The following is a 14,465-nucleotide window of genomic DNA, read 5'->3' as shown; positions in this document are numbered from 1 at the left end:
AAATTTACTCACAGAAAACCAACAAAGCACAAGAAAATCTATAGTTATTGCAGATTACTATACCTGCAAAGTTAATCATGAGTTCAGTTTTAAAAAATTACATTGTTTACCTTGTAGACATTGTAGGCGTTGATTGTAGCATCAAAGCATGTGTAGAGATCATTTAGAAGATCCACCACCTCAAAGGGAGTAGAGTAGGCAGAAATGGTGGTGAAACCCACAATGTCAGAGAAGTAGATGGTTACCTCACTAAAGTCCTCTGGGTCCACCGGCTGTCCTAGCTTTAACTTCTCCGCAACAGAACTAAAAAAAAACATTTCAGTTTACACTCAACACTATTGTAGACTAATAATTCAACCAAAATAATAACTCTAAATCCATAACGGAATAGCCTCTGAATTGTTTGAGTATACAAATTTGAGACTTTTGATCTGTGTGCTTCAGTGAAATGATTGCTGAATGTGAAGTTGCAACAAATAAATCATAAATCTATTTCTTAATCAAGAGTACATCACTATCAACTTCAACTTTGAAGAGACTACAAATATTGTGGTTTTCGGACCTAATGAAGCAATCATGAGTACAAAATAGCAGTTGTCATTGGATGCAACTACATAGGTTTGTTTGACTACAGTCTACAAGACTTCAGTGCTACAGGTCAAATAAACCTTAAGTTGGGAAAACCGATACTATAAGGAACACATTACAAGTTTTGAAAGACTGCTCAACCTACCAACCTGATCTAAGGCTGATACATATAACCCCATAATCCTTTACCTACGGGTCCGGTACCTTGGCTGGAACAGTAAAAAGAACAGACTATCCAAGGAGCAGCATGTTCAGGATTTTGACGTGGTTGCGAGAGACAATGATGATGTCTCCACGAGTTTGGGAGATGTTAATAATTTGCCTTGATCATTGAAGACGATGACTTTTTCCATTAACAAAGGATTTGTCTAGCATTTAACCATTATAATTTACCCTTGATAATTTACCATTAATTTAACCTTGATAATTTAGACCATTATAATGTTTTTGTTAATGAAGGAGATGTGCTAGAGCAGGGATCGCAGGTAATGACGATAGCTTTATCAGTAATTGTGGGAGATGCCGATGTTTACATTACTGCTGAACATACCATCTCCCCAACCCTGGAGATCGTAACGTGGTTTTGTGTTACGATATGTCCGTGACCACAGGGTATAAACAAGATTTTGGCCGTCATTGCAGGAGACAGTGATGATGACCACAGGACTATGGGAAATGGTTACGATGTTGCAATGATAACATTGACACCAATAGGCGATGGCACAGTCGTATTAAGCACAGAGTCTGACTAGCCGAGGTCGGATTAGCGGGGTTCCTCTGTGTGCTTGAAGAAGAACATTGTTTGGAAATAAAACATAGTAGTTGGAAGCAAAAAGAGCTTATAATAACGAACCAATGAATAGTGTAAAACGCTAAGATTGTTTAACAAGTTTACCTTGGTAACATCCTGTTCAGAAGCTGTTCAGTCTTTTTCTTCTCCATGTCTAGTTGTTCAGTCCGTTCTCGAATAAGATCTTCCAAGTTGTTAGAGTACTTCTCCAGCATTTGGAACATTGTATCTACAAAGTTTACCTTCCTGGAATACCGAAATGACCATTATTTGTTACAAATACTATTTGAGGTCCCTACCTACTGACAATACTACGGTACTATTATACCAATGGTTATTTTAACCTTAAAAATTATACCCTTATTATCTAATTAAACTGACTGGGTAGGAAATTCACTATAGTTGGTGTGTGTTTGGTAAAGGGAAAATCAAAATTCATACTTCAACCCTCCTCTTCCGAATCTAACTGTGCTCTAGGTATGAGAATTGAGTACAAACGGGCTGTAGCATACAAATTTACTATAAATTGTAATTGTCTAGGGTAAGTCTCTTTACTTTCTTGATGACAGGTTATACAATTTAAGGAGTGAAAGAAAAAGGGAGCAAAAAGCTTACTTTTGCACAATGAAAATGCCATAGAAAATGTAATAAAAATGAAGAAAATGTAGGATGAAGATTACAAGGTGCACTGTTGACATAAATGTCAATCAATATTCAGTTTTTGAGAGAATACTCTGCAACATTAAGAACAGGCATTAGGACCTACCTCCAATTTCTGTAGCTTGAGGAAATCTTCATATTCATGTTATAAAATAGACTACCTAATTTACACTTTTTTGAAGTTAGTGCTCTTCTTATTTAGTAGAGATAAGAAAAGAAGTTTTAGAATTTTAACTAGACGAAGAAATAATAGTAATTCAAGTTTAAATGGATACAACTGAAAATTTACAGGGATATCTATCTGACCAACATTAAGTGTGAGTGGCCTAATAGGTGTTGCCACAAAGTTTGCCTCTGACTGAAGGAAATTTGGTAAGACTTTTATGAACAATGCAATCAGGGCAGCAACCCACACACCCAGACATAGTGACAGTTGACAACATGTCTTCTGATGATGTGATAACTGTGGTAGTGTGAGGTTACGTACTGAATATGTTACCAAACATATTCCATCTATTTATACCACTATTGTGTTAAATAATTTCAATGTTCCAAGCTTATCATAACGATATTTCTCATAAGTGTAAAAACGAAATTTACAGAACTTACAATCCAACCGCCATTTAAATCTCCTGCCTGTGTTTGTTTAAAATGTAAGTTGGCTTATCTAATTAGATTTATACTCAAGGTACCTACATGAATAAGGTACATGAAAAAAATTATTGCAACCACATCATCCACCAGGAAAAATATTAGCACTAGTGAGGTTATTTCAAAGTAAATTGAGACTAAACTATTTATTCGTGAGGTTGTGGCAATCCTACAAGAATCCTACAAGTTATCTTTTGTAGATCTATTTTGTATGCTATTTCTGATTCTGAAATTTATTCCACAAAATATAATACGTTTTATACATGGTTACACATAAACACTGCTCAACATTTTAAAATATTACTTATAGTACACAAAATAAAAAAAGTTTTGACCTGCCATGATTAAGCGTTTTGAACAGGTCGTGGACGGCATTGAAGTCGGGCCGCATGTCGGGCTGCTCCGCCCAGCACTGGCGCATGATGTTAATGGCCTCTGGTGGTGCTGCCCCTTTGCTGACGGACGGTCGAATCAGAGGAGGCGGTCTCTTCACCTTCTCCAAGATCTCTGAATTTTAGTCACAATGACACAAGTTATACTTCAAATAGTTTTTTAGTTACCAAATAAGCATGCATTACCCAAATATGAGTTAAGGATGGGTATAGAGTGAAGTGAAATGCCTAACTTTGTTACTGATTATGACCAGCTATTTCTTTTACTATGACCATGATGATTTATTAAAATTATGAAGGACAGTTAGACCATGTTATTAACCATCAACAATTTCCTGACTATATTCTCAGGAACAAACCATTACTCTTATGGTTGACAGGCAAGCCATAACCACTCAACTCACCTTCAGGAGAGAGAGATAGCATGCAGAAGGGTTCCCCCCTGACCACCACTTCTTGCATGATGATGGCGAAGCTATAGACATCTCCAGGTTGTGAACCTCTCCTCCGCAGGGTCTCAGACCTGAGGAGCTCCGGAGCTGTCCACAGTAGATCTATCAATAGTAGAACAAGGTTAGAGTTCATCTGTGCCCAAATTAAGTTCTAATGATTTTGTTGTGTTAAAGCTATCAAATTGTTGTTGTTTCCAGGGATTGCCTATAGATCCTTCATCCGATGGACACAAAAATTCAACTTACTGTAAGACAAGTTTTTGGTGGACAAACAAACATGTGAAGGATAAGTAAAACTTATCAAATATATCTGATCAGAGGTAAAACTCACAAGATATCACCCATCCTGCTGACTTTTACCCAAACCTTCCACCTTTTATTTAGGGGACCTCCCCCATCAAGGTCTTTCACAGATAGTTTTAACTCCTCACAATGTGCACACCAGATCTTATAGAGACTAGATTTGAATAGTCTATCTACGGTGCAGACTTCAGTTTTCTACAGTGCTCAGATAAATAGTACGTTGCAGCTAAAGTTTTGTAAAGTTACTTCATAACATCCAATGCATCAGACTGTTGTGACAAATTTTTCCTTGATTAACTAAGAAACAATACTTGAGGGTCTCTAAACAATCAGAATACATCTAGACTGTTATACTTCTCGTAATTCAGATGATTATAGGCTACTGTAAGTGACTTTCCGCTAAAAAAGAGAAACATTAAACTTCTAAATTAAGCTTAAGAACTTGCTGACCTCTAGCAGTTTTGGCAGGATGGTCTATGTTCTGGGCTTCGTAGAACGAGTTGAGACAGTAGTCAGTGACCTTGAGCACCCAGCGGGCGTCAATGACACAGTTACGAGAGGTCAGGGCACCATGAACCCTGTGAGGCACTGAGTGAAGGTATCGCATCCCCTGCAACCATTCAATGAGATGTACAAATCTCAAAAAGCATGTTCCAGACATCAAACAGGTAGGCCTATGAAGAACTCAATGTTTACAATAAGGAAGATTGTACCATATACCTGTTTACAAAATTTAAAATTAATATTCCTCTTACAATTATGGGATATTTTAAATTTGTCAATTAGGTAATTGTGATAGCCCTATTGCTCAGTTCAAGTTATGATACCATTTGCCTTCTACAGCAAGAATTTCACCCCGACAACAAGCTTTAAAAATTTGATGCAGGACCTTAAGAATTATAAGCCATTTTAAAATGAGATATGTATATAAATGTAGCTTTGGAATCAAGGCAAATGTTGGTGAATGTCAAACTGTTGATAAAAATCATTATACCCTTGGGATGGTACGAAGTACGAATCTAAATTTTACCTTGGATAGGCTGCTGAAGTCTTTAAACTGGTTTCCCATGACCATGTTTAACATGTTCAGTATATAAGTTGATTAAGAAAACCCTTCCCAAATAATGGTTTCAGAAGAAAACCAAAATTTTAGCCAACCTTTTCAACTTTGTTTATATGCATTATGCCATTGTAAAAGAATTCCATTTCCACCAAGCTTTTGACTAAACCTGTTTTACTTAATGGCTAATTTTATGGTATAATTATCAAGACCTGTTTACTGCATTTTACAATTAGCAACTCACTCTAACGAGATCAGTAAGTAAAGACAATCTGAAGCTCCAGTCTAGTTTGATTTCGTCTTGCATCAAGACATCCTCCAGAGAGCCTCTGCTACACCACTCCCAGACCAGGGTGGGTCTGCTAGGGTCTACCAGACAACCTAGAAGAGGGTTCACGTTCTCATGACGCAACCCGTGCACCTGAAAGCATAAAATATGCAATTAGTAGAGACAGTCTGAAGCTCCAGTCCAGTTTCATCTTGTCTTTTACAAGACATTTTTTAGAGACTCCATTATGATTTTTTTTTTACTTTATCAAACTTCTCAACATTTTTTTGAAAAAAAGCGATGAACATCCATAAGATACAGTAACTTATTGTTTTTTTACATGATACTACTTACCATGACAAGAACGTCCAGGGCTTTTGATTTAAGCTCGTAGGCACTCCCTTGAGGTGGTAAAGGCTTCAACTGTACAAGGTCACCCTAAAAAAAAGCAATACAAAACATGACTTTGACGATGTAGTTTGATTTATAGGATTTGAATTATCGAGAAATAAGTAATGTTTTTCAAACTATACAGCATTACCTCAATCAAGTAATTAAGAACACATTCATTGGACCAGCAAACAGTTTACACATAAATAGAACTTAGCAATTAAAAGCACAATAGGGCAGTAAAATAAAACAATTTTGGTTTCTTAGCTTAAAGAAGCTTTTATTAACAGAAGGAGCACTACAGCCACTCGGCTACCCAGACTGTCTTGATACTCACATTTTGCCTGGCCTAAGAGTGTACCACACTCGGCTACGCTACCCAGTTTGTCTCATACTCACATTATGCCTGGCCCGAGAGTGAACCACACTCAGCTACGCTACCCAGTTTGTCTTGATACTCACATTATACCTGGCCTGAGAGTGTACCACAATAAGCTACGCTACCCAGTTTGTCTTGATACTCACATTATACCTGGCCTGAGAGTGTACCACAATCAGCTACGCTACCCAGTTCGTCTTGATACTCCCATTATGCCTGGCCTAAGAGTGTACCACACTCGGCTACGCTACCCAGTTTGTCTTGATACTCACATTATGCCTGGCCTAAGAGTGTACCACACTCGGCTACGCTACCCAGTTTGTCTCATACTCACATTATGCCTGGCCCGAGAGTGAACCACACTCAGCTACGCTACCCAGTTTGTCTTGATACTCACATTATACCTGGCCTGAGAGTGTACCACAATCAGCTACGCTACCCAGTTTGTCTTGATACTCACATTATACCTGGCCTGAGAGTGTACCACAATCAGCTACGCTACCCAGTTCGTCTTGATACTCCCATTATGCCTGGCCTAAGAGTGTACCACACTCGGCTACGCTACCCAGTTTGTCTCATACTCACATTATGCCTGGCCTGAGAGTGAACCACACTCAGCTACGCTACCCAGTTTGTCTTGATACTCACATTATGCCTGGCCCGAGAGTGAACCACACTCAGCTACGCTACCCAGTTTGTCTTGATACTCACATTATACCTGGCCTGAGAGTGTACCACAATCAGCTACGCTACCCAGTTCGTCTTGATACTCCCATTATGCCTGGCCTAAGAGTGTACCACACTCGGCTACGCTACCCAGTTTGTCTCATACTCACATTATGCCTGGCCTGAGAGTGAACCACACTCAGCTACGCTACCCAGTTTGTCTTGATACTCACATTATGCCTGGCCCGAGAGTGAACCTCACTCAGCTACGCTACCCAGTTTGTCTTGATACTCACATTATACCTGGCCCGAGAGTGAACCACACTCAGCTACGCTACCCAGTTTGTCTTTATACTCACATTATACCTGGCCTGAGAGTGTACCACAATCAGCTACGCTACCCAGTTTGTCTTGATACTCACATTATTTATACCTAGCCCGAGAGTGTACCACACTCAGATACGCTACCCAGTTTGTCTTGATACTCACATTATACCTAGCCCTAGAGTGTACCACACTCGGCTACGCTACCCAGTTTGTCTTGATACTCACATTATACCTAGCCTGAGAGTGTACCACATTCAGATACGCTACCCATTTTGTCTTGATACTCACATTATACCTAGCCCGAGGGTCTACAACGAGAGGACGACTGTTTGTGGAACTCTTGAGAGAAGCAACTGAACCCTTGAGCAAGTCTGGTTTGTCTACCTCAGGACCTCCAAACTCCTGTAGCTGCTGCAGCCAACAGCACAGCATAGTCTCAATGCCTTCATCCACCTGCGGTAGTACAGAGGTACAATAGTTATATGTTGCACTGCCAGATATTTAATAACATGTGGTCTAAAACATTGGTTTAAAAACACAATGTGGTCAGAAAAGCTCTTGAGGAGAAAATAAAATCGTTGAATCAAATTTAGTTTCAATCATGGGATATTTAGAAATTTGATTTTAAATTGTTCTGTCGGGAATTTCAATATGCCGCTGGAAGATTAACCAAAATATTGAAACTGATTAAATATGTTGGCAGACTCACTCTTCGAGACTCTGGTGCTTGGGGGAATGTGAAGTCAGCTGATGTGAGGAGGATCTTGCACGGACCCTTAGTCATCTGGCGCTTGTTGTACTGCTTCCTAAGACAAAACAAGATATTATCTTTCCTTTGTAGGACAAACCAAAGGCAAAATTTTCAAAATTGACCCTAATTATTGTAGCTCCTTATGTCTAAGAAGGTTGCCGCAAACAGATTTTAAATATCTCAAATGGTTGAAAAGTTAAGGGGGGGTGCAAGTTACTTTTCAGCCACCCTGTATATGAAAGAAAAGATGTTGTTGATAGTAAGAGCGAAGTGACCAACAGAGAAAGATAACAGGGTTAACTCAGCTGAGTAAAGTGTTACGTCAACAGTTAAAAAATGTATTAGTGAGTCACATTTTCAGTGTGATGTCATTTTCAAACACTTCAATTCATTTGGGACTTTTACAGTTGGTTTAAATTGTAACCTAAAATCTTAAGATTCATCAGCCTGAGAAGATTGAGAAGATTGATTCAACAGAGAAGTAATATATTCATATATGTGTTGATTCGGAAACTGAAAATCTTTGTTGACAAGTTATACCAAGTCAGAAAGAATGAAATTTTAAAGTTTGTCAGTAAAAAAATTCAACGCTTTTCTACTTAAATTACTTGTGATAATAAGAGATCTGTTCAATACTGACCTAGCCATGACTGCAGCTAGAAGGATGACTGCTACGGATACAAATGACCCAGCCAGAGCTCCTAGCATCTGGACTCCATTGAACACCAAGCCTGAAGACGATAAAAAAACACATTTCCCTTTAAAAGTGACGGAAAAAACATTACTGAGCTAATCTAGTAGATGTAAATCTGCACAACCTCATAACATCTTTTATGTGAAACCCCATGTCCGTAGTGTAAGTGTAAAAAGTACTTGTAGATATTGTGACAAGTCAAACTTTCTACCTCCTGCATTTTTGTGAAAAATGTTCTCCAAGTCTTCAATTCATAATATTTATGAACAATTACCGTACCACATATTTTAAACAAAAATAAAATTGATTTCCAAATAAAAGGCTAAATGAGTTTAAAAAGTCTCCTAAACAACTAGATATGATAAACCTGATATGATAAGACACTTTGGCTTCTTACCCTCATCACAAACATCCTCCTCGCAGAAGACATCTTCTAGAGCTTCGGTGGAGGATGTTGAGGTTGCCAGGTACTTGAGTCTCGCCCACTCCCTGGTCCGTTCCTCTAGTGGAACCACCCTCAACCCTCGATCAGGCCTGGAACACACCACATCTGTAGTACAAAATATCAGTCATAACTATTGAGTGGAATTCACAACAATCAGTTTTGACCACCAAACTTAAAGAGAAAGTTTGAATACATATACAAACAAATAATCAATTATTGGCTCCAACCCTATTAAGTAAGCAATTAATGTTGTAATGACCACTAGTCGAAATATTTACCATCAGCCTTGGTAAAGGTAAACATCCCTATTTATGTTTACATATTCCAAACATTTTTTATGACACAATATGACAGAACCCTTTTCATATTTTTGGTTCTCTGTCCAATGATGTTTTTCTAATTTCCATCTCTAGATCAATAGTTTCAAATTAAACACATTAGCATAATAAAAATGAAATATTACGTAGACATAATGTTTCATTAACTTTAAACTGCTTAAAAGCTATTTTAATAGTTAAAAACAAGCGTTATATTTAAAATATATTTAAAAGTGTCAATAGAAGAAGGACAAAACAAGTGAAAAAAGTACTGCTGCAGTAAGCCCAAATAGATTATACAACATAGTCCAAGACTAAGGATGGTTATAACAAATTTAAGACCAAGGTGGAAAAATGTGAATGTGTTGTGTGAAACATGGACCTGTCTATAATATAGAAATGTTGTAAAACTTGTACCAAAAATGTGTAAATAAAGCATTATCATTTCATTAATTTAATTTCATAAACAATTTAAAATCCCGTATACATTCCCAAACAATTATCATTTTAGGAGAGAGAAATATTTTGAGGTAAGAGGAATACCGTAGTTCTAGCAGTGCCAAAACAGTAACAATATGACAGAAGAATAGAATGTGAAACAACATTTTGCAGTAATTGTCAAAGAGACGAGAAGGATAATATATCAATCCGACAATGGACCAGGTGACATATCATCAATCAGCTGTGTAAGAGCCAATCACCTGATTGCAAAAACATTTCACCTGTTGGATGGTAATGTTGAAAAGCTAAAACAAAATTGTTCAGAACATATAAGACTGTATGTCCATAGTTTTTATTTGTATTTAGTTGTAGTTCTTTAGTGAATTTCCCATATAGGGAATAAGCTATTACCTTAGATCTCATGGTAAGATCTGGAGCCGGGACCATTTACTTTTACGTTTTTATGTTCCTTAGAGGCCAAAAACACAATCCGTTCAAATCCACACATATGTATAATATAATGTGTCGGTTTAGCACGATAACTCCAGCAAAAATCATCTGATTTTTATGAAATTGGTAAAAACGTGTAAACCTATGTTCATTTGAACGAGTTTCGGAACCAGCATGATCAGACTATGGGAATAGGGGCTTATGGGTGTTTATTGGGTGTTCTTATTTTTGACACTCAAAAGATAAAATTGTCCAATTTCTCTCTAAACCATTTTGATAGCATATTGAAGAGTTTTTGTACGGTTATTAGATACGGCGAAAATCCAAAAAAACTGTAAATAGAAAATCCCCTCCTATTATCAATATATTAATAGGCAAGCATGTTTCTTTATAACCTTTTTTTCAGCTCGTGTGAATCACAGGGAAAATCTACGCATACTGTTAGAAAGATATTTGCCTGTAGATGTGCAGAATCATTTTATAAATTAAAATAGGCTCAACAATAAGCACAAAAAAAGAATTTTAAATTTTAAAAAATTAACATGGACCTTATAGGTGGCCATGCTGGTGACCAAATAACAACTAAATATAAACAGAAAATTAAAAAAAAAATGGACAATTCCAATCACATATTTAATTTACTGCGTGGATGAAAATAGAGATGTTTGCACAATACATATTTTTGTCGAGTTTTCGACCACGAGGCAACCACTAGTATATATCTAGTGTGTCGGTGGCTCAGTCGGTAGCGTCGCGGACTTCGGGCCCAAGGCAGCGATGTCGTGGGTTCAGATCCTGGTCACTGCCGAAAACATTTTATCAGCACAGATCTTATTTGTACTGTACCGGCTCACTCCTTGCTTTGCTGTATACGATCCACGTACGGGCAGTTAGTCTATATGGACGGGCAAATGCAAGGTTAAAAGAGGCCGCTAACCTCTTTAAAAAAAAATTAATACACGTTTGTACTAAGAACTATAGTAACTTACAGCTGATAGAGGTTGATAAGAGGTCTCCATCGACCTGTGGTGTTATCTATCGTGCTGACCCAGTCACTCAGGGTTAGCACTGTCTGCTGAGACGATCTGTTGGTTCTCAGCACTGTTAGCAACTGCTGAAGCTGGGGCCACACCTTATCCTGTAAAATCACAAATATTTATGTTCATAAAGTGGAAAGGCATTGTTTTATAGAAAAACGAGTAATATACAACTGAATTTAGGCTGATAACTTGTTTGGTAAGGTTTACATGAAGCTACATGTATCATTTCAGTTTGGCATGGTTAATAATAAGTTTGCATATTCAACAGAAATCAGTAATTGAAATCAGCTCACTCTGTGGGTTACTCAATCCAATTGGTTGGTCATGTGTTTTGTGTTGATTTCCATTCTAAAACTGGTGACTGGTTCAATCCTTTAACTGGAATATCAGTTTTGCTTATATCATTAGTCAAAGTGGACAATAAACTCTCTGCAGTCGTGGAATTCAATACCTCAAAAATACTATACATACTGCATTAAGTGGTGTAGGTATACACAAGTGAAAATGGAATAGTATGAAATACTTTCTATGTCAATGAAAAGTAAAAAATTTGCCTATAAGGTGGATTGGATTTTAATCTAACATATAAATAATGTTATGATTACGTACACCATTTTCATGAACAACTTGGTTGACATTTTGGTAGTTAACATTAATTCATCAATAACTTTTTTTAATCATTGAAATATTGAATTTATTCTGATTTAATTCAAGAAAAAATATTTATTTACTCATACCAGAATTCTTATGTTGACTGAAGAAACACATACACAATTTACACCTAAGTCTGATTCATAACCTAGAACAACGCTTTTAAGGATTAAGTGACCCAAAGAGGTATCCCCGGGTATACAGTTTAATCTATAAGTAACTTAATATATATATTTTTTATTTAAACTTAATTGCAGGGTGAGTAAAGAATTCGTTACAAACCTGTTGTGATTATAAAATAATATGGTTGCCCAAACAATAAATTTCTATTATGCCTTATATTGCTTGCTACAGCAAGGATTTACAGTGGGCAAACTAATATTTGAATAAACACATGCTTACAAACCCAAATACATGGTTTATAAACTCTGAAGATACATTTGTGCAGAGGAATACGACTCTGTCATTCCATCTTCAATGTCATTCGGGTATCAGATTAACAGTAAGGCGTCTCTTGCTACTACTTTGATTGTCTCATACAAGGCTTCAGTTTGTGTAAATCTCTCTGCCAAATATCCTGAACTTACAAAATCTCTGTTATATTCTATCGTTGCCAATTTCTTATTGTAACTGTCATAAAAGGTTTCCAATATAAAACAATATACCAATTAAAGTAGTCATAATATAGAGCAAAAGCATTACACTGGCCATTATACATTACTTTCGACAGGAATACAATGAGCAACTGGTAGAAGATTACGTGAGATCCTAGGTCACATAATTGCTTAAGAGGATTACATCGGACTATTGAGATTGTGGTTTTCATGGTTTTCAAACGCTTAAATGACTGGAAGAGAATTAATAGTTTTTAGCAATTTACTAATACAGTAAGATAAAAACAGTTTTCAATCTTAAAGTTGGTCAGTGGGGTCAGATAAGGAAGGGTTGAAAATATCATTCTTTATTACTACTAAAACACAATAATCATATTCTATAACCCATCAGGACATCCATCCTTCAATTTCATATAATTAAAGGAGTTGGTGACAGGTGACAGACTCTGACACCTGCTATATTCAGCTTCTCTAATCTTATGATCGCTTTCTCATCAACTGTATTGCTCATAAGTTGCTACTTGCTACTTGCTACAAGATTGTTTTACCTCTCCTGTAATGTTTGATTCTGCCACATGAAGCAGCAGTGTCGCTTGTCTCGCGGCTGGACTCAGCAGCTGAAGCAGAGCTGTCCATGACGTCAGTGGCTGAAAACTCAGCAGCAACAGAACAGAAGATGGCAGAGCTGCCTTCTTGGCCTGCTCCAGGGCTACCAGCAGCTCTGATGTCACAGTCCCGTCTTCTGGCACACATAGTACCAACGCTGCAGCATGAAAAGTCAGGTAAAAAGTAGTAATATTGACATTTTTTGGGGAAGTTTCACATCAAGACCTTTCATTCAAGAATACGGTTGATAGGTGTGAGGCTTATGGTTTACTAAAAAGTTCAGACCCTTTTTAGCTTTATATAATATGGATAATATCTGGTTCCGAAATTACCCCCATTGTAATCAAGCCAGCGACCTTCAGATTTGAAGGCAAGCACTGTAACAACTTGGCTACCGCTACTTGTTATACACCATCTGATTTTCAGTATACAAGAAAATAAGCAATTGACTAGATAAGTGGAAGATTTTCAAGTTCACAAGATTATGTTGACAAGGTATATAATCTGGGAACTGCTCAGTAAACAACTAACGGTAGTTAGCAACTTTTCTAAGCTTACGGTAATCCCCCCCCCTTCCACCCACCACTAGAACAAAGTTATTTAGACAACAAAGAGACCGGGTTTACCATAAATCAGGTTTGTTTGTTTATAACCTCGACAAACGAATGCCTCTGTTTTGGCATTTTGAAATAATATTACCTATCAAAACATCAAAGCCACTGTTTTCATTCTTTGAGCCCGGATTTTGTTTGCTTTGTTTACTGAATAAGAGTAGATCTGTGCTTTGGGTAACGGTGGAACAGTATCGTAAATAGAAATAATTTGCATGTTTGAAATAAATTTAAATAATAATAACAGTTCAATGTTTGTTTTTATAAAACCTATAACTAAATAGGTTTGCTATTAATTTGTAAAATTAACTAATATGGATCCATTCTAGCAGACAAATATACAAGGTATTTGGTTAATTTATCTGGAATGGTACCTAACTCAACTTTTGATTTGTTTGCTTGAACCTGATTGAAAACATTTATCACCTTTTTACCTACATTCACTTCCATGGAATAGTTAGGGTGTTTATCAATTTGGGGATGGAGTTAAGGCTTATGATATGGTCAAAAACGTACATTAGCCCCAAAACCCATACTAATAAATATTTAACTGTATGATTTTATGTGCATTTTTACTAATAGAAAATCTTATAAACAGCTCTGGACCCGTTTACTATTTTTAATTCGTCCATTTATTAAAACCTTCATCTATTGGTGAATGTAAACGACAAAACCGAAATTTGAAAGCAACCTAACAAAGAATGGAAAACGCTACATTTACACATAAAATACAAGCTACTGTAGCGCCTGACGAGAGCATGATGCTACAATGGAGCAGTATGTGAATTGCATTACGCGAAGTCCAGGCGCTCGTAGCTGGATAAAATTCAATTTGCTTCGTCTTTGCAACTCTTTTATTTAACGTAAATTAATAGTTTATCAAATTTAAAACGTAAACACTTGAAATAAGCGGCACTTT

The 14,465-nt window shown here is 36.9% G+C and overlaps 1 protein-coding gene across 1 annotated transcript in view; it reads right to left on the bottom strand.

Annotated features, from left to right (window-relative positions):
- The window catches only part of LOC128991689 (guanylate cyclase D-like), a 136,195-nt gene that overhangs the window by 12,564 nt on the left and 109,166 nt on the right, over positions 1 to 14,465 (bottom strand). The window contains exons 5-17 of the mRNA XM_054414789.1: positions 12,878 to 13,092; positions 11,014 to 11,162; positions 8,769 to 8,905; positions 8,318 to 8,408; positions 7,636 to 7,732; positions 7,215 to 7,379; positions 5,519 to 5,602; positions 5,141 to 5,317; positions 4,287 to 4,446; positions 3,486 to 3,635; positions 3,025 to 3,196; positions 1,484 to 1,624; positions 111 to 303 (exon numbers count right to left, since the gene is read on the bottom strand). Coding sequence (XP_054270764.1) covers positions 111 to 303; positions 1,484 to 1,624; positions 3,025 to 3,196; positions 3,486 to 3,635; positions 4,287 to 4,446; positions 5,141 to 5,317; positions 5,519 to 5,602; positions 7,215 to 7,379; positions 7,636 to 7,732; positions 8,318 to 8,408; positions 8,769 to 8,905; positions 11,014 to 11,162; positions 12,878 to 13,092 — 1,931 coding nt within the window. The remainder of the gene's footprint in view (positions 1 to 110; positions 304 to 1,483; positions 1,625 to 3,024; positions 3,197 to 3,485; positions 3,636 to 4,286; positions 4,447 to 5,140; positions 5,318 to 5,518; positions 5,603 to 7,214; positions 7,380 to 7,635; positions 7,733 to 8,317; positions 8,409 to 8,768; positions 8,906 to 11,013; positions 11,163 to 12,877; positions 13,093 to 14,465) is intronic.

This window comes from Macrosteles quadrilineatus, unplaced genomic scaffold, assembly GCF_028750875.1.
Source record: "Macrosteles quadrilineatus isolate MER2022 unplaced genomic scaffold, UCM_ALF_1.0 Scaffold_4__1_contigs__length_99947679, whole genome shotgun sequence".
Taxonomy (NCBI): Eukaryota; Metazoa; Arthropoda; class Insecta; order Hemiptera; family Cicadellidae; genus Macrosteles; species Macrosteles quadrilineatus.
Note: the sequence above shows the minus strand (reverse complement) of the source record. Positions and strands in the feature narration are given on the sequence as shown.